At 41.0% G+C, this 21,328-nt stretch overlaps 2 protein-coding genes across 2 annotated transcripts; both read right to left on the minus strand.

The window, feature by feature from the left end:
• LOC118095733 (vomeronasal type-2 receptor 26-like) lies at window positions 1-10,229 on the minus strand. Its single transcript, XM_088654824.1, has 4 exons — window positions 9,417-10,229; window positions 4,632-4,859; window positions 1,092-1,218; window positions 1-902 (listed from the first exon to the last, which is right to left on the minus strand). Exons 1-4 carry the CDS (start codon window positions 10,227-10,229, stop codon window positions 1-3), a joined length of 2,070 nt encoding a protein of 689 aa, XP_088510950.1.
• A 5,255-nt stretch (window positions 10,230-15,484) lies between these two features.
• LOC118095732 (vomeronasal type-2 receptor 26-like) lies at window positions 15,485-21,013 on the minus strand. Its single transcript, XM_088654825.1, has 4 exons — window positions 20,201-21,013; window positions 18,862-19,089; window positions 16,562-16,688; window positions 15,485-16,386 (listed from the first exon to the last, which is right to left on the minus strand). The coding sequence occupies exons 1-4, from the start codon at window positions 21,011-21,013 to the stop codon at window positions 15,485-15,487; spliced, it is 2,070 nt and encodes a 689-aa protein (XP_088510951.1).
• Between the last annotated feature and the right edge of the window lie 315 nt (window positions 21,014-21,328).

Raw genomic sequence — 21,328 nt, forward strand, 5'->3', positions numbered from 1 at the left:
TTAAACCTTTATTTGTGTTAGCTGCTCTCTGTTGTTCAGGTCAGGCCTCACCACAATAATGTAGCATTTAGGGGCAAAAATGCAAGCCAGTAACCCAGCACCAGAAGCAAAGATGGAGAAGATCTCGACAGCCACCATGTATTTTCCTCTGGTGCTCAGGTAGGTTGGAATGAAGGAGAGCCAAACACTGCAGAAGACCAGCATGCTGAAGGTGATGAACTTGGCTTCGTTGAAAGTGTCAGGCAACTTCCTGGCTAGGAAGGCCACTGTGAAGCTGACAGTGGCCAGGAAGCCCATGTAGCCCAAAACACAATAGAACATGAGGACTGACCCTTCATTACAAAGAAATATGATTTCTTCTGTCATTGAGTGCATGTCCACATCTGGGAATGGGGGAGAGGTTGCCAGCCAGAGAACACAGATTCCTACTTGAACAATGGAGCAGGAAAAGACAATGGAATAAGCCAGTTCTTTGCCTACCCATTTCCTCATATTGGTTCCCGGTTTGGTAGCCATGAATGCCAAAACCACCAATATGGTTTTGGCTAAAATGCTGGAGAGGGCCACAGAGAAGACAATGCCAAAAGCAGTTTGTCGGAGAAGACAAGTGACCTTATTAGGTTTTCCAATGAACAACAAAGAAGAGAGAAAACACAAGAGGAGGGAGATAAGGAGACCGTAGGTGAGGCTTCTGTTGTTGGCTTTGACTATGGCTGTATTGCGATGCTTAATGAAGATGCCAAGCACCAGAATTGTGATCAGAGAGAATAGAGGTGCAGAGAAAGTTGAAACGATGGCCAAGGTTTCAACCAAGGCTAGGAAGTTTGGAATCTTAGGAATGCATAGATCCTGGTCTTTGTTTGGATATTGATCTCCTGGGCAACTGACACATGTTTCCATATCTGAAAACAAACAAACAGTGCATGACAATTTGAAGCATCCAAAACTATTTTTAATATCTTGATGGTATCTATAAACAATTAAAACAGCACGTCTATTAATTTAAGCCGTTCTGTCCTGCAGCAGTTTAATGTCACCAAATTTCCCAAGAGCCCAGAGCTTTCATATTATCTTAAGATATCACCTCGCACCTTTCTCATTTGAAATCATTCCTTCTGGACATTGATCACAATCATAGCAGCAAAACTTCTCTCCTTCCTTCTTTTTCTTCCCATAACCAGGACGGCAGTTGGCATTACATATAGAAAGTGGTGGCACCTATACAAAGAGATAGGAAGAGTTTATTTTATTATATTGTTTTGGGAAATCTAGCCAATATCCTATATCAGAAAATAGGAGAACAAATAGTGTGAAATGATCCATATGTACACACGTGACAAATCCCATGGGGTGTTCTTTTGTGGTGGCTCAAGGAGGCAGGAATTAAAGGTACCCCATTATAGTGGTTCTGCTCCTACCTGCAGAGTCATTAAAGAAACAAGTACTAGGAAATCTTTACAGAAACAAGTACTAGGAAATCGGTCTATGACCTTTGGGTTGTGGTGTCCTGTTAGGGCCCATTCTGTCTCCTATGGTATTTATCATCTATAGGAAACCCTTTGGAATAATATCCTAGGATCTGGCACATGGTGTCATCTGGATACTGACGGTGTGAAATTCTACGTTTCCATTCCATTGGAATGAGAGGAGGTGGTGAAGGTGCTGGACAGGTGCCTGGAGGCTATGATGGAAGGGATGGGGGCTGAAGTATTATCAGAGAGAAAGTTTTGGGTGGGTGGTTCCAAGCTTGACCTGTTCTGGGTGTTGGGATTTCATTCCTCCGTTGTTGGATATGTGATTATTTTCATCACATGTCTGTGTTGACATTCCATACTCTTGGGGTCATGAGAACGGCAGTTCAGTTACACTGTTCCGCGAGGTTCTACTATTGCTTTTAGTCTACTCTCTCTTGGAGAAGAAGGAGAGAGAAGCCATGTTTCCTTTGTTCGGTTACACTTGTTTATAATAAAGTAGCTTAGATTCCACACCTCAAATGCCTAGCTTCTGCTTGGACTCTGCTAACGTACTGTGTGCATATATCTTCGGATATACCAGTAAGTCGCAGAAGCGCTTCGGGAAAGAAGAGTGATGAATCATCCCAGGAGTCGCTTGTGGGGGAAAATGCAGCTGCCTGCCGTTTTCCAGGTTGGTTCAGAAGCCCAGGCAGACTTTATACGTACCAACACTGGGAGGGCTTGCATTCCCTTTGAAGCAAGAGGACTGGGAGCACTCCTTGATTCATCACTAGAGTCTGAAGTGGTTTCTGGTGCTAGCTAGGAGAGCTTATCCCCTACTTCAGCGTTTCTCAACCGCTGTTCCGCGGCACAGTACTGTGCCGCGGGACGCTGGTTGGTGTGCCTGGAGACGCTGGCGACGAGAAGGGCGATTTGCTGCCCTGTCACGTGACTGGCGGCCGCCATTAGGGGCGCTGACCCACCGGAAAGGAAGCCGGCTGGGTCACGACGGGGGCGGGGCGAGCGCAGCTCTCAACAGCCACCACCGCGGCTGTTTGTCTCGCTCTCGCTCCTCTTGCTGGCGGCGCCCGGGAGTTTTTTGGTCGGCGCGGGAGTGAGCGGCCTCTTCGGCAAGGAGTCCTGCAGAAGGTGAGGTGCTCTTCTTGCTAGCCCAGGGGTCGGCAACCCGCGGCTCCGGAGCCGCATGTGGGAGCCTCAAAAGGGAGCCTCACCAAGAAGCCCGAGCCCACACAGACAGGGACCGATCGGAGGTCGGTCCGTCGTTTGTTCCCTTCCGCTGTAGAAACTCCGCTGCCGGGGCTGCGCACACGGGGAGAAGGCGGCGAGTGGCTCCGCCAAGGACATAATGCAGAACAGACCCGCAAAGGAACCCCTCAACAGTCTTTTGCCATTAAACTCCAACTTTTACACCATGCACTTTTTGCACCTGTGTGTGTAATGATTACGTCTCCCCTCCAAACTAAACTAAATATAGGGCGGCACAGAGTTGGTGTGCCGCGGGATTTTTTTTCATAGAACAAGTGTGCCGTGGCCCAAAAAAGGTTGAGAAACACTGCCCTACTTAGACCTATTCACCAGCTACAACCGCTCCTAGATGTACCGTGTTTCCCCTTTTTTAATTCGTAGTCATAAAGTAAGCCATGGCAGGGTTTCTATGCATTCGCGAAATATAAGACATACCCCGAAAATAAGACGTACCTTCTTGCTTTCCTTTAGAGCCTCGAGAGGCTTGAAACCAGGCGAGCCATGCTGGGAGCCTTTCCGCTCTTCCCAGGACTTTTTTTCCACTTGGGCCGAGCGCCCGGACGGGAAAACCCCTCGGCGTCAGGAGCCCTGCTGGCCCCTTCCGCGCCGCCGGAATGTTGTGGGGCCGCATGGCCTGAAGCAGAGCGGCGGCGGGTGACAGGCAGCGGCAGGAGCCGCGCCGCCGAAAAGTTCTGGGGCCGCATGGCCCGAAGGAGAGCGGCGGCGGGTGACAGGCGGCGGGAGGAGCCGCGTCGCCGAAACGTTCTGGGGCCGCATGGCCCGAAGGCGAGCGGCGGCGGGTGACAGGCGGCGGGAGGAGCCGCGCCGCCGAAATGTTCTGGGGCCGCATGGCCCAAGGCAGAGCGGCGGCGGGAGGAAGCGGGAAGTAAAGGGCAGAGCCGGGCAAAAGAGCTCGACACTTGCGTGTTGGTTCGCCCTGGTTCCCGCAGACCCCTTTCCGGCAGAAAAATGGCAGGGGCAACCGTGGTGGTGGCAGCATTAACGGCACCAGGAGGAGGCGGTGGATGCAGTCCAAGGCAAGGCGCTGCTCCGCTCGCCGCCTGGCTCAGCTCGTTGCTGCGGGCGGCTTGTGTGAGTGGGTTTCTCGTGTCTGGGTCAGTGCGTCTGAAGGGAAGGAGGGGAGCCAAGGAGGGGGAAAGCAGGGCGGGAGAAAAGCCTTTCCTCTTTCCTGCCTTCATTTGTAGCGCTGCTTTCTTAAAGCAGTGTACAGTTCTTACTAGTTGTAAGGAGGTACTTACAGTAATAATAATAAAAAGACACCCCCCGAAAATAAGCCATAGGCTTATTTTCTTGAGTAAAATTAATATAAGACGGTGTCTTAAAATGTGGGAAACACGGTATATGTCTTAATCTTAGATTCATACAAACTCAAGAAAATTATGATGTTCATCCTCAACCCAAATACTGATACAGCTAGCTTAGTCTTCAATCTAATGCCACTAACTGGAGATTTGCTCCAGGAACATTGCTGGACTCTGTGATAGAAATTGCTCTTCTTAGTGTGAGATGTCTTCTGTGCATGTTGCTCATTCTGGTATTGTGGCTCATTTGTTTATGTACAGACAGAGCTTACAACATTTCTTAAAGGACAATATTTTTTCCTAGATGGCTTATTAGCATGCAATAAATAAAAAAAGAATGTCACTATGCCATGTAATATCATGGACAATGAAAAGTGCCATTAGCAACATTGAAGGCCAACAAGCAAGGCCTCAGAAGCTGAAGGTGGAAACTTAGAGGAACAGTCACTCTTTCAAATAGAGTACCTCTCAATTAAAGTACTATCCATCTAGATATGAAAACCTCTTATTTTAACCTATATTTAATAGTGAATATTTGTTACATCACACAAATTATGGTTTTTCAGGGACTGTGTTGTTATTTCCATACCTGAGTGAAGTCTCTGTGCCATTTGATTCTGTCCTCATTAATGGTGACCTCTTTGCCAGGAGGGGCCTGAGGATCCAACCTTCCCACTTTGACCCTGACATATGATCCATTTCGGAATGTGACCAAGTTTGTAATATCAAAGCCAGCCGCTAACTCTCCGTATTCATTTAATGTGATTTCCTCCCCAGCACTGTTGTTGAATGATATTCTCTGCAGGAATGATTGCAGCTAAGTGGACAGAGAATCAAAAGGTCTATAAAGCATTTTAATAGTCTAATTAAAAGTGTTAAATAGCTTTCCAAGATGGAATTATTTGAATCTGCAAATAAATGTGGAAAATTGCTAGCGATTTAAAAAGACAAAAACAGAGTACACATTACCAATATCAAGATAGAGGATAAAACCATCAAGAACCAGACAGAAATAAGAAAATATTTCCAGAAATATTACAAACAGCTGTATAAAAAAGACAAGGAACATCAGGATAAAATTGAGCAATTTTTGGATAAACATGGACTGTAAAAGATTCCATTGGATAAGAGATCTACACTCAACTATAGAGTCACAAAACAAGAAATGGAAGATGCCATAAATCAATTAAAAGTAGGCAAGGCACCAGGACCTGACGGATTAACAGCAAAGTACTATAAAACATTGAAGGACTGGCTGATAGAACCATTGGTAGATGTATGTAACAAGATTTTAGGAGGGGACAAAGCACCCGAGACCTGGAGAGAAGCATATGTAACTCTGATCCCAAAACCAGATATGGATAGAACACAGATGAAGAATTACCACCCAATCTCCCTCTTGAATGCGGATTATAATTTTTATTGCAAGTATTCTGGCCTCAAGATTTAAAAAGGTATTAAAAGATCAAATACACAAAGATCAGGCAGGGTTTTTACCTGCTAGGCATATGAAAGATAATATTAGAAACATTGTGGATGTGTTGGAAATGTTAGAAGCAAAAAAGAATACTGGTGCAGTTTTAATTTTTATAGATGCAGAGAAGGCCTTTGATAATGTTTCTTGGACATTTATTATAAAAAACTTGGAGAATATGGAGGTTCGGCAAGGGTTTATAAATGGAATAACTGCAATATATTCAGAGCAAAATGCAAAAATTATTGTGAACAATGTGGTATCAGAGGAAATTAGAATTGAAAAAGGGACCAGGCAAAGGTGCCCACTTTCCTTTCCCCTCTTTTGTTCATAACGGTTCTGGAAGTCTTGCTGAATATGATCAGAAAGGACAAAGAGGTCAAAGGTATAGGAGTGGGATCAAAACAGTACAAGTTAAAAGCCTTCGCAGATGATTTAGTATTAATGTTACAAGACCCAGAGACCAGTGCTGTTAAAGCACTGTAAATAATACAGGAGTTCGGACAGCTTGCAGAATTTAAATTGAATAAATTGAAAACCAAAGTATTGAGTAAGAACTTATCAGCAGACGAAATAAATAGATTACAGGAAGCCACTGGTTTGATGTTTGTTAAAAAGGTGAAATATCTGGGAGTGAATATGACTGGGAAAAACATAGATTTGTTTAAAAATAATTATGAGAAAGTATGGAATGAAATTAAGAGAGATTTAGATATACCTGTATAGTCAAATCTGACATTATCTTTGATGGGCAGAATATCAGTGATAAAAATGAATGTATTGCCAAAAATGTTATTTTTGTTTCAAGCATTACCTATTGTTGACAAGTTAGGATGTTTTAAAGAATGGCAGAAAGCATTATAAAGATTTATCTGGCAGGGGAAAAAACCGAGAATTAAATATAAGATATTAACGGATGCGAAAGAAAGAGGAGGTTTCTCACTGCCAGATTTAAAGTTATATTTTGAAGCTGCAGCATTTTGTTGGATGAAAGATTGGTTCCTACTTGATTATACTGACGTATTAGATCTGGAAGGTTATGATAATGCATTTGGATGGCATGCATATTTGTGGTATGATAAGATCAAGGTCCACAAAGGTTTTAAATGTCATATTATAAGAAAATCATTGTTCAATGTTTGGGACAGATACAAATAATTGTTAGAAAAGAAAACACCCAGGTGGATTTCACCTTTAGAGACTAAAGTACATAAAAAATTGAATATGGAAACTAAGTGGCTGACGTACAAAGATTTATTGGAAGAGGAGAAAGACCAATTTAAGTTAAAAACTTATGATCAGTTGAAGAAAAGTTTAAATGATTGGTTGCAATATTATCAAATAAATGAAATGTTTAAAATGGATAAAAAAGTAGGTTTTCAAATGGAAAAATCCAAATTGGAAACGGGTTTGTTAGAATCTAAAATAAAGAATCTCTCAAAGATGTATAATTTATTGTTGGAGTGGCATACAAAGGATGAACAGACAAAAACTGTAATGATTGATTGGGCAAAAGATGTAGGGCAAAATATAATGGTGGAAGATTGGGAAAGGTTATGGAAAAAGAATATGAAGTTTACCGCATGTAATGTTTTAAAAGAAAATATGATGAAGATGATGTATAGGTGGCATCTTACATCGGTAAAATTAGCTAAGATTTATCATCATAAAAAGGGCAATAAATGTTGGAAATGTAAGAAAGTGGAAGGTACCGTTTACCATATGTGGTGGCCATGCCCCCAAGTAAAGAGCTTTTGGGAAAAGATTTATAATGAAATGAAGTGTTGAAAAACACCTTTGTTAAGAAACCAGAAGCTTTCTTACTTGGGATAATTAGAGAGGAATAACCAAAGAAAGATATCACTTTTTTTTTGTATGCCACAACAGCAGCGAGAATTTTATTAGCAAGCAATAGGAAGAGTGAAGTTTTACCTACTGTGGACGAGTGGCAGTTGTAGCTGATTGAATTTATGGAACAGGCTGATCTGACCGGAATACTCTGTGAACAGGGGGAAGAGTCGGTGGAGGAAGATTGGAAGAAATTTAAAGTGTATTTAGAAAACAATCTTAAGATTATTAATGTTTAGTAAAAGATTTGGAAGGCTGCAGAAAAGATTTGGTTGAGGGTGAATTGTATATTAAGATTTTATTATATTAAGATTTAGATAAGGGTGAAATGTATACAGTATTAAGATTTAGATAAAGGTTGAGATAATAGAAAGTGATATATATTTAAAAGTGTTATAGAAATTAGAATTTTAAGATAAGATATAAGAAGAGATATAATATGTTAGATAAGTTAATGAGATGTTTAAATATTTTTTAAAAATAGATGGAATAAGATGTGGAAAGAACTAATGATGAGACATTTTGAAACACAGTTGAGAGAGAAAGGAAGAAATCAACAAGTTTAGAATCAAGTTAGAATAAGATTTTTATATTTTGTATTTTTTAATGTATTTTTGTATTATGTATTGTTTTGGTTTTTTTGTATTTTGTATTCTGCATTGTATATTATGCCTTGTGTTTATTGTATGTTTGTTTAATATTTATAAAACCAATAAATATATTTGGGGGGGGGGGAAGAGAAGCAAAGCTACAGGGAACCAGGCAGAGGGCCTTCTCGGTACTGGCACCTACCCTGTGGAACGCCCTCCCATCAGATGTCAAAGACACAAATAACGACCTGACATTTAGAAGAAATCTGAATGTATGAAATGTTTGTGTATTTTAAATCTTTGTTGGAAGCCGCCCAGAGTGGCTGGGGAAACCCAGCCAGCAGGGCGGTGTACAAATAATAAGTTATTATTATTATTATTATTATTATTATTATTATTATTATTATTATTATTATTTCTGAGGATGACAGCATCTTGCACCAAAATGCTCTGATCCTCTAAGACCACTTCAAATCATTCACAGATGAGGACCAGCTTGCCAATGGAATTTAAAGCCAGCCCAGGTTTGCTTAACAGCCTTAAGATTTGCTTAAACCTGAAGAATGTCTGAATGACAGGGGAGGCTGAATCTGCAGATGAAGAGGCTGCCAAAATGTACCCTGCACAACAAGCCGAACACCACTTCTATCTGTCAGTCAGACCCTCTGTTGCTTCTATCTAAAGAAGAATCATTCAGTGAGGGAGATGAGGAGGAAGAGGAAGAGGAAAAGCCACATTTGTCCCTCACCGGGGAGTGAAGCAGTTTTTTTTTTTAAAAAAAAAGCTTTAAATTGATTTTCTAGGAGTTACTCTGGCTTTAGAGGAGTCTGCTTATATGTGTGATAGCCAGGAATATATGTAAAATGTGAGTTAACTGTCGTAGTTGTTGCCTGGTTAGATATGAAAGCTTGAGTCATGTAAAATCAGTTCAGCATCACTACAGGAAATATTGTAATTTCCATCTTTGATACAATAAAATTAGGTAAAGGTAAAGGGACCCCTGACCATTAGGTCCAGTCGTGACCGACTCTGGGGTTGCGCGCTCATCTCACATTATTGGCCGAGGGAGCCGGCGTATAGCTTCCAGGTCATGTGGCCAGCATGACAAAGCCGCTTCTGGCAAACCAGAGCAGCACATGGCAACGCCGTTTACCTTCCCGCTGTAGTGGTTCCTATTTATCTACTTGCATTTTGACATGCTTTCGAACTGCTAGGTTGGCAGGAGCTGGGACCAAGCAACGGGAGCTCACCCCGTCACAGGGATTCGAACCGCTGACCTTCTGATCAGCAAGCCCTAAGCTCAGTGGTTTAACCACAGCGCCACCTGGGTCCCACAATAAAATTAATTAAGGTTTATCTTTAATTTCTTAAGTTCTATTCTTTTATTTCTTTACTGATAATTAAATGCCAACTCACATAATGGATCAATGCAGCAAATGCTTTGTAAAAGAGAAAACATTACCTGCCAAGGTTCTATATAGTGAGGAGAGAGTTTTCCCTTAGCATCTTTCCTTTTGCGGATGTCTGCAGCCAAGTGCATTCTGTTTAAGGCATGTGCCAAAGCATAGACAGCATTATAGATACTGTAGCTATGGCCGGTCATGCTCATTTCAAAATATGGTGCAGTAAGGGTATCCAGCATCTCCTCTCCAGTACATTCTCGAATGACTGCTGACGCAGTGTCATTTGAAAGTGAACAACTGAATGCATCTTCCCAGAAATCTTTGATAAAACCATCTGTGTCAGTCCAATGAGGATGTATATCACGAAGAAAATCTTGAAATTTGTGCATCTCCTTGGAGTGAATCGCAAAAGAGATAGCACCATGGAACATTCCTATATTAATTGACAATTTTTGAAGGCTATATAATATGAAATCAAGTTGGGCTGTTGTAATCCATACTTTTCCTTTATGTGACTTCTTATAAGGAAGTAGAAGCTGAGTCATCTCCATTGTCTGTATAACACTTGATAACCATATAATAAATCTACCTTCTCCATATACAAGAACTGCATTGGCTTTGCTGGCTGTGAAAGGTGTAAACGAAAACCATGTGCCCAGCGTTTCTAGTATGTTACCGTTACAATGTATATTGGGTTTAACTCTTTCTGTGAATGCTGAACAGAGTCCATTATTGAACAGCATTGGTTCAATTGTCTGCAAGAAATGTTCTCCAGCTTCATTATCTGGAGTGATGAGCCCGACCCATTTCCATCCAAAATGCAGAAGTAACTGGATTATTCCCTTGTACTGATGATCTTCATTGGGGACCATGCGGTAAAAGGAAGGGAACTTGGTTCCATCATTTATGGCTGGTTCAAATGAACCGTATGAAATCTGGAAAAGGAAAAAGCCAAATATTTCCAAGTGTAATAAAAAAACACCTAATGGTATTCCAACTACCTTGAATATAAATATAAATCCTATATATCCCAAACATATGAAGTTTAGGGGCAGCACCAACCTCAATTTACATAGAAAAACATAGACAATTTTGCTCTATGCTTTCTGTAGATATTACTAGTACTACTACTACTGCTACCATTATTGTTATATCACTGTTTCCTTCTTGTGTACATTGATTCTCTCCAAGTAGGGAGAAGAAATTATCATTGCTCATATTAATATACCAATAAATGAAAGATTGAGGTGGAAATAGAGCAATAGAAACTGTTCTTTTGCCCTGTAGCCTTTATAGTGGTTATAGAAATTGGTTGATTCTCCGTCTGCTAAGAACTCTCCAGGGAAGATCTCCGTAAGATTATATTTGTTATTATTCTCTGACGACAAGAAACCACATCATTTAAATTATCAGTGAAATACAGAATCATAGAAAATCATAGACTGGTTGGAAAGACCGAAACAACTAAAATGAAAACTAACTATACAGCAGAACAACATAATATTGCCACTACCATATAACTTTCCAGAATGACAAATGTCTGAACAATAACAAAACAACAACAAAAACCCGTGTTTTTAATCAGCTTCTGAAAGTGAGCAATGCTAAATAAAACCATACTTCCCCAGGAAAGGAATTTCATAATTTTGAAGGGAAGGAAAATTCTTAGTTATTTATGCATCTGTAAGGTAGTGAACAGCATAAATTGATACTGGGAGCTCAGAGACATGCCGTGCCATCCTTTCTGGACTGCCTCATTTACGAACCTGGCACCTGACAGCAATCTTCTATTACATCTATTAGACACAAATTGCCCCTGTTACACACATTGTTGGATATGTTAAGCCCCGACCCCAATTATATCCACATTTTGCAGTCCCTTTTACTATTTCCATTTTACCATATTTATGAATCACTAGGTTCCTGCTGCATGGAAACGAGAGGAGTGAATTAAGGAATGAAATACCCATTTTTTCAAAATCCATATTCTACCTGTGGAATCTTGAAAAGACCTAAGAGGTTTGTCATGCACCAGGAAGTATCAGAGCCAAGTCCCCCAATGACTCCTATTAAATTTATCTGGATGCCACACCTGTAGTTGGGAACAAAGTGACGTGATTTAAAGTTCAAGTCCAGAGTGTTTCGGTAGGTCATCTTTGAATCATAATAGCTGTCATAGATGTGGAACCCGAGAGAGACATTGGGCAACATCCTGGGATTCTCATTGATCTCATCAATAGCAAAGACCAAAGCAAGGATGTGCTGGTAGAACTTTGTCATCACCCTGCAAATGAATTGAGTTAATGTTTAATAGGGAAATTAAAGAGTGCATATTATCTAGATATAGGAGAGAGTCACCCACCTGCCTATAAAGAGAAAGCACAACCAGCAAAGTTTACTTATTTATTTAGAAAATATTTATATAATGTAGTGTTTTCTACAGCTGCTGCATACTTCATTGACATCTGCATCAAACTATCTACTAAGACCACAACATCTTATTGATGATTTCTTACAACCAGTTGAGACCCCATGACCGTAGAAGTGAAATTATTATTATTTTGCTCATCACTTTGCACTTGATTACAGTCAATTGAATTTGCCATTTTCCTGCCCATGCATTCCCTTTGAAGAGATCATTTTGTTGCTCTTTGCGACCCATGTTTGTTTTCTCCACCCTGGAAATTTTGGTATCATCAGCAAAGTTAAGGACCTCACTGCTTTCCCATTTGTTCTTCTTACGTTTTTATGCCATCCCTTTTCTTTTCTCTTGCTCTTACTCTCTTTTCTCTCTACCTTTATAGAATTTGACAAATAAAGCTCAGCGTTCATTGGCATTCTTTTTCAAAAAAAATTCTAAAGCTTCTTTCTACAAACCAACCAAAAGTTTTTCCCCATCAGCCATGACATATAAAGAATAAATAAAATAATATTCAGTACCAGTTACTTACAGTGGGGTATTCATGGAGACCTGGGGAGGGTGTTTATTGAAAGAAACTTCTGGTAATGTATAATACATATAAGATACCATTGCACCAATGACAAGGTCCGCTGGCTCATACCACTCGTGTGGAACATGAACAGGGTGATTTGTGGTGCATTTAACACTTTGTACTAGGGACCCCATGTTGGGGAGAAGCAGAAGCAAAAGAAATGTTCTGATGGCAAATGTCCTTCTCTGCATAGAGACTCCTGTTTCTCTCTACAATGTTATTGGTGTCCTCCTCCTGATTTGAACAATAGAGATTGGGTGGTCGTTGTCTCAGTCAATTTGGTATTTTAAGGGACATGTATCCACCCATTGTTAACTTAAGGACTGTGGCAACTGAATGCCTTGATTGCCAAATGAGATGCAGTGATTTGATATAACAGAGGGAAACTGATAACTAAAGGCCTATAACTAATACGTAACAGAGCCCAGCCTCCCTCTCCTCCCTTACCATAGCTGTCTATGAAAAACTAGGGAACTTATAATCATTTCAGACTTGCGTGTTGTGTGTTTTCCACTCTGACATCTGGAGCTTCAGCTGGTTGAATTGATTATAGTAATTAAAAAAATTACAGGAGAATCACTTTTGTAGTGCTTTTGGAGTCTATGGGACATCAGCAGTAGGGGAACTGCCAAAGGAATCATATTTGTGATGTTACAGAATCATAGATTAGGATTGACCTAGAAGGTCAACCAGTTCACTTCCTGGCAATGCAGAATATCCAGAAGTCTTTGTTGTTTTTTATTGGTTTTTACATTGTTTTGTTTGCGCTCTCTCTCTCTCTCTCTCTCTGTTTTTTAAATCATTATCATTCAGATTTGGAAATATTTATAAGAAGCTTTGGTGGTAAGAAAAGAACTCACTCTGAAACTCACTTACAGGTGGTACCTAACACCACAGAAACTAACACTGATATGCCCAGGAACCTCACCAAAATGCTGGAGAGGATTCACTTCCACAGGTAGGTACATACTCATAACCCACCTACTCTCAGCAGCCAGAAACATCATAGCCAGACAGTGGAGAGACCTGTCAGGAGTAAGCATAGACCAATGGTATCAAATAGTATGGGGAACAGCCTTATTAGGGGGAAAAAACCAATACTGTAAACTGTAATTGACATGGGGGAAATAGAAGAAGCTGCCTTCACCTCGGTATGGTTCCATTTTATCACATACACAGCCCAACAAGCCAACAGCATCCGAATCAATCTGGCTAACCTGATCCAAACACAAACACGCCTTGCTCACACACAAAAACAAATTTCACTACAGCCAATCAAAGACAACCGACCACACCCTTGGCCACCCCCAACCTCTTTCACCACCAAAGGAATACTAGAGAATAGTAAAGGGAAGCCACACAAGTGACGCTGCCACGGACACCCCCCCCACTAAGTAGAATAAAAGCATTGCCACCCGACCTCACCATTCCCCTCCCCCTGCCCCCATTTCTTCCTAATGTAGTCCTCATGTATCAACAAATGAAACTGATCGGTAGAAAGTGTAACTTGAAAAAAGAGACATTGCACATAGTTTATTAAACGAAGAAATCTTTAATAAAATATATATATTTCTTTTTCAAAAAAGATTGGGAGGTGGGGAAGGAAGCAGGAGGTTCCCTGGATGAAAGGCATGGTAGAAAGGGACTCCCAGAAGATGTAGGGTCTCAGGTGGGAGATGAGAAGGTCTACTTCTCTATGTCTGAATAAATGACTGGATATTTACGATATGAATATGTTAAAGGGCCCATTTTCTCTCTCCCTCTCCTTATTTTTGTGGTTTCCCCCCCTTTTGATTAGCCTTGTTCTACAGACTAGGTTGATTCTTATTGTATTCCGTTGAAATTTTTCAAATATAATATAATATAATATAATATTAATATAATATATACAAGAGAAATTCCAGGTTGGGAAAGCCAAGTGTATGCACTTGTTTGGGTGGTAGTGCACTAAGACATATAGTAAATAACCACAGTTTGAACAAGTAAATTTAAAATGAAAATAGCAAAACAGTTCCTGCTAAATAGCATCTAGATGTGTTCACTACTAACGACAATGCTTAAAAATGAAGCAATTGCAGATCCAAATAGACCAATCTCAGCAAGAACATCCAATCCCTCAGAAACTTCATCTTATTTTGTTCTTGGAGCCTCCTATTCTTATTTTATGTTGTTCATCCTCAGTTTCCAAGAGAAACACAAACTCTCTGAAAAACCCTGGCTGACAGCTCTACTTGCATATATTGTTTCTCTCCACTTCTTAGCCAATCATAATAATAATAATAATAATAATAATAATAATAATAATAATAATAATTTATTATTTATACCCCGCCCATCTGGCCGGTTCCCCCAGCCACAGTAGAACTATGTTTAGATTCCCATTACCCAAAATCTGAAGTTTCTTTTGCTGCAATTTTGTCCTTCCTGTGGATCTCCCTTTATCTGTAACATGTGGAACCCTGTATCCATATGGGTAGCTATGGTGTCAGGGAGCTAGCCAGGACATAGGGTGAAGGTAGAAATGGGTGAAAAATATTCCAGGGCCCCCCAAACAGTCGAGGCCACACATGATGAAGCCAGACACCTCTGGGGCGATCTAATTCCATCCAGAAGGAGTTCAAGAGTTGGCCTAATGTCTAATTACTGTCAAAAGCTCTAATTACACATAGGGCTGGAAGAAGAGTGAGAAGATATGGTGTTGCATTTTCTCCAAATTCAGGATTTGGGGTGTGTGCGTTTAAATACCACAGGGTTCTCTTTTGCAAACAACTTATTTGTGGGGAAGCTGCTTGAGGTTGAGCACCCTTCAAGATCTCTGCTCCACTCAACCGTTGAGTGAAGGCAAGGATGATGTGGGCTGGGGCATCAGGTGCATAGGAGAATCAGGCAGTCAATCCCGTACATTATCCTGGGAATACACACTCTCCAGCTCCCAATGGTTTACCCAAATTTGTTTAGGAAAGGCACAGGGGCTCCTGAGCAGAAATGTGGGGCACCCATGGGGATGCAGGAGAAGATAGGAAGGTAAAGTAAATTTTCTGGTAAGGTTTTCATGAGGATACTACCGGGAAAGTGATACATGCCAGCAAATTCAGGTAGCCAAAGAATCAAAGAATGACAAATTCCACTGTCCTTTAAATCTTTCTTTGTGTTAGCTGTTCTCTGTTGTTCAGGTCAGGCCTCATCACAATAATGTAGCATTTAGGGGCAAAAATGCAAGCCAGTAACCCAGCACCAGAAGCAAAGATGGAGAAGATCTCCACAGCCACCATGTATTTTCCTCTGGTGCTCAGGTAGGTTGGAATGAAGGAGATCCAAACACTACAGAAGACCAGCATGCTGAAGGTGATGAACTTGGCTTCGTTGAAAGTGTCAGGCAACTTCCTGGATAGGAAGGCCACTGTGAAGCTGACAGTGGCCAGGAAGCCCATGTAGCCCAAAACACAATAGAACATGAGGACTGACCCTTCATTACAAAGAAATATGATTTCTTCTGTCATTGAGTGCATGTCCACATCTGGGAATGGGGGAGAGTTTGCCAGCCAGAGGACACAGATTCCTACTTGAACAATGGAGCAGGAAAAGACAATGGAATAAGCCAGTTCTTTGCCTACCCATTTCCTCATATTAGTTCCTGGTTTGGTAGCCATGAATGCCAAAACCACCAATATGGTTTTGGCTAAGATGCTGGAGAGGGCTACAGAGAAGACAATGCCAAAAGCAGTTTGTCGGAGAAGGCAAGTCACCTTATTAGGTTTTCCAATGAACAACAAAGAAGAGAGGAAACACAAGAGGAGGGAGATAAGGAGACCATAGGTGAGGCTTCTGTTGTTGGCTTTGACTATGGCTGTATTACGATGCTTAATGAAGATGCCAAGCACCAGAATTGTGATCAGAGAGAATAAAAGTGTAGAGGAAGTTGAAACAATGGCCAGGGTTTCATCCAAGGCTAGGAAGTTTGGAATCTTAGGAATGCATAGATCCTGGTCTTTGTTTGGATATTGATCTCCTGGACAACTGACACACGTTTCCATGTCTGAAAATAAACAAACGATGCATGACAATTTGAAGCATCCAAAACTATTTTAATATTTTGATGGTATCTATAAAGCATTAAAACAACACATCTTTTAATTTGAGCCATCTGTCCTGCAGCAGTTTAATGTCAACAAATTTCCCAAGAGCCCAGAGCTTTCGTATTATCTTAATACCTTTCTCATTTGAAATCATTCCTTCTGGACATTGATCACAATCATAGCAGCAAAACTTATTCCCCTCCTTCTTTTTCTTCCCATAACCAGGACGGCAGTTGGCATTACATATAGAAAGTGGTGGCACCTATACAAAGAGATAGGAAGAGTTTAATATTATGATATTGTTTTGGGAAATCTATCCAATATCCTATATCAGAAAGTAGGAGGACAAATAGTGTGAAATGATTCATATGTATACAAGCGGCAAATAATAATAATAATAATAATAATAATAATTTTTATTTATACCCCGCCCTTCCCAGTCAAGACCGGGCTCAGGGCGGCTAACAACAAATAATATCAACACAAATATAAAAGAAACAATTCAGTTAAAACAACAGAATAATACAATGTTAAAATTCAATTTTAAAATTAAAAATCTACGAATAAGATAAAACCATTATAAATAAAACCTTAGGGGAGGGTAACCGTGGGGTCAGACTGCGTCAGTCCGAAGGCCAAACGAAACAGCTCTGTCTTGCAGGCCCTACGAAAAGATGACAAATCCCGCAGGGCCCTAGTCTCCTGAGGCAGAGCGTTCCACCAGGTCGGGGCCAGTACTGAGAAGGCCCTGGTCCTGGTCGAGGCCAGCCTAGCCACCTTGTGACTCGGGATCTCCAATATGTTATTATTTGTGGACCGTAATGTCCTCTGTGGGTCATACCGGGAGAGGCGGTCCCGTAGGTACGAGGGTCCCATGGGGTGTTCTTTTGTAGTGGCTCACGGAAGCAGGAATTAAAGGTACCCCATTATTTTGGTTCTGCTCCTACCTACAGAGTCGTTAAAGAAACAAGTACTAGGAAATCGGTCCATGACCTTTGGGTTGTGGTGTTCTGTCTCCTATGGTATTTATCATCTATATGACACTCTTAGGAATAGTATCCTAGGATCTGGCACATGGTGTCATCTGGATACTGATGATGTGAAGTTCTACCTTTCCATTCCATTGGAACGAGAGGAGGTGGTGAAGGTGCTGGACAGGTGTCTGGAGGCCGTGATGGAAGGGATGGGGGCTGAATCCTTATAAGAGAGAAATGCTTTGGGTGGATGGTTCCAAGGCCTGATGTGTTCTGGGTGTTGGGATTTTATTCCTCCATTGCTGGATATGTGCTTGTTTTCATCACATGTCTGTGTTGACATTCCATACTGTTGGAGTCATGAGAACGGAACTTTAGTTACACTGTTCCATTATGTTTTACTATTGCTTTTAGTCTACTCTCTCTTTGAAAAGAAGGAGAGAGAAGCCATGTTTCCTTTGTTCCTACTTGTTTATAATAAAGTAGCTTAGATTCCACAACTCAAATGCCAAGCTTCTGCTTGGACTCTGCTAATGTATTGTGTGCACATATCTTCAGGTATATGTCGCAGAAGCGCTTCGGGAAAGAAGAGTGATGAATCATCCCAAGAGTCGCTTGTGGAGTAGAACGCAGCTGCCTGCCATTTTCCAAATTGGTTCAGAAGCCCAAGCAGGGTTGATACGTACCAACACTGGGAGGGCTTGCATTCCCCTTTAAGCAAGACGACTGCGATCACTCCTTTATTCAAATTCATCACTAGAGTCTGAAGTGGTTCCTGGTGCTAGCTAGGAGAGCTTATCCCCTCCTTAGACCTATTCACCAGCTACAACCGCGCCTAGATGTATATGTCCTAAACTTACATTCATACAAACTCAAGAAAATTATGATGTTCATTCTCAACCCAAATACTGATACAGCTAGCTTAGTCTTAAATCTAATGCCACTAACTAGAGATTTGCTTCAGGGATTTCATAAACAAATATGGTGAAGATTGCCAGACTCTGTGATAGAAATTGCTCTTCTTAGTGTGAGATGTCTTCTGTGCATGTTGCTCATTCTGGAATTGTGGCTCCTTTGTTTATGTATACACGGACCTTACAGTATTTCTTAAAGGACAATATTCTCTCCTGGATGGCTTATTAGTATGCAATAAATAAAAAGGGAATGCCAGTATCCCATGTAATGTAATATTATGTACAAAGAAAAGTGCCATTAGCAAAATTGAAGGCCAACAAGCACATTCTCAGAAGCTAAAGGTGCAAACATACAGGAAAAGTCACTCTTTCAAATAGAGTATCTCTCAATTAAAGTACTCTCCATCTAGATATGAAAACTTCTTATTTTAACCCATATTTAATTGTGAATTTCAAAGTTAATAATGTATGAAGTGCTTTTGTTACATCGCATTTTGTGAATAACCACAAACTATGGCATTTCACGGACTGTGCCGTTTTCCCATACCTGAGTGAAGTCTCTGTGCCATTTGATTCTGTCCTCATTGATGGTGAACTCTTTGCCAGGAGGGGCCTGAGGATCCAACCTTCCCACTTTGACCCTGACATATGATCCATTTCGGAACGTGACCAAGTTAATCATATCAAAGCCAGCTGCTAATTCTCCGTATTCATTTAATGTAATTTCATCCCCAACACTGTTGTTGAATGAGATTCTCTGAAGGAATGAGTGGAGCTAAGTGGAAAGAGAATAAAAAGGTCTATAAAGCATTTTAATAGTCTAATTAAAAGTGTTAAATAGCTTTCCAAGATGGAATTAATTCATTTTCCTGTAGGAGGTAAACAATGAATTAAGTTCACAATGGGGGGGGGGTTATCCATATTTCAGTTGCACATACAGGAGGAGGGTAAAATCATGAATCAGTGTCAATTCAACATTTGCCAGACTTCCATAAAGATATCATGAAGGAGAGTTGAGCCCATAGACCTGCTTGCTTGGGACCTGCCTTTGTCAAGATCCAAGAAAGGGACAGAATTTGAGTAGTCATGTAAGAGAAGTGATGGGAGCTCATGTTCTGAAAGGATAGGAATGCAACATGAGAACATCTGACTGAACCTTTCCTTAGTCTATAGCCCTGATGGCGAACCTATGACACGTGTGTCAGCCCTGACATGCAGAGCCATTTTCAGTGACACGCGGAAGGGGCGCCAAACAGGCAGGCAGCAGCAGAAGCAGGGAGAGGCGCCTCTCCTAACCGCAGCTAGCAAGCCTGTCCCGTTTGCTTTACTGTGAGCCGGGCGGTGGGCGAAGAAAGGGTTAACTTTCAGGGAAGGAAATCAACTGTCCCCTCCCCCACACAATAAAGCTCCTTGAAATTAACCCACTGCGCTCTCCCAAAGCAAGCAAACACTGACAGACGCCCAGGAGGCAAAGCAAACTCAGTGGATTTTCTCTCTGGTTGAGAGAAACTCACAGTCCACTTAAACGCTGAGAGTCGGGGCTGAAGCAGGGATCCCAGCAGCCCCTTACACTCTCTCTCTCTCTCTCTCTCTCTCTCTCTCTCTCTCTCTCTCTCACACACACACACACACACACACACACACACAGAGAGAGAGAGAGAGAGAGAGAGAGAGATTTGTAATTGTTGGTAGTCTCTTGCTTATGAAAGTCTGTGTTATCTAATGTCTGTTCAGTATCATAGGAAATATTCTAATTCCCATCTTTGATTCAATAAAAGTTCCTTAGATTTCTTTTTAATTTCTTAAGTTCTATTCTTTTTTTTCTTTACTGATAACTGCAAGTCATCTCACATATGCAGTGAATGCTTTGTAAAAGGGAACCGTACCTGCCAAGGTTCTACATATCGTGGAGAGATTTTGCCCTTGGCATCTCTTCTCTTGCGAATGACTCCAGCCCAGTGCTTGCTATTTAAGGCATGTGCCAAAGCATAGACAGCATTATAGATACTGTAGCTTTGCCCAGTCATGCTCATTTCAAAAAATGGTGCAGGAAGGCTCTCCAGCAACTCCTCTCCAGTACATTCGCGAACTGACACAGTGGAATTTGAAAGTGAACAATCAAATGCGTCTTCCCAGAAATCTTTGATAAAACCATCTGTGTCTGTCCAATGAGGATGTATATTCTGAAGAAAATCTTTAAAGTTGTGAATCTCCTTGGAGTGAATTGCAAAGGAGATAGCACCATGGAACATTTGTATATTAACAAAAGCTTTTTTTTGAAGGCTATGTAATAGGAAATCAAGTTTGGCTGTTGCAATCCATACTTTTCCTTCATGTGACTTCATATGAGGAAATAGTAGCTGAGATAACCCCATCACCATTAAAGCATTTGCCAACCACAGAATAAATCTACTTTCTCCGAATACCAGAACTGCATTGGCTTTGCTGGTTGTGAAAGTTGGTAACAAAATCCTTGTGTCATCCACCATTTCTAGAAAGTTACCATTAAAATGCAGATTAAGTTCAATTCTTTCTGTGAATGCTGAACAGATTCCATTCTTGAAAAACTTGGCTTCAATTGTCTGTAAGAAATGTTCGCCTGCTTCATTAGCTGTAGTCACGAGCCCAACCCATTTCCATTGGAAATGCAGAAGTAACTGGATAATTCCCTGATACTGAAGGTCTTCATTGGGGACCATGCGGTAAAAGGAAGAGAACTTGGTTCCATCATTTATGGCCGGTTCAAATAAACCATATGAAATCTGGAAAAAACAAAAGCCAAATGTTTCCAAGTAGAAACAAGAACTCATGGTATTCAATTTTTTTCAAATATAAACACACACACACACACACAATATATTTGGAATACATATCCCAAATGTACAATTTAGGGACAGCACCAACCCCATCTTATATAGGAAAACACAGATAATCTTGCTCAATGGCAGTGTTGTCTCAAGCATATGCGGCACCGGCGTGCAAAGATCCGCCCGGGGCCTCTCCCCCAGTCATAG

The sequence above is a fragment of the Zootoca vivipara genome, chromosome 12 (assembly GCF_965207765.1).
Source record: "Zootoca vivipara chromosome 12, rZooViv2.hap1.1, whole genome shotgun sequence".
NCBI classification, from domain to species: domain Eukaryota; kingdom Metazoa; phylum Chordata; class Lepidosauria; order Squamata; family Lacertidae; genus Zootoca; species Zootoca vivipara.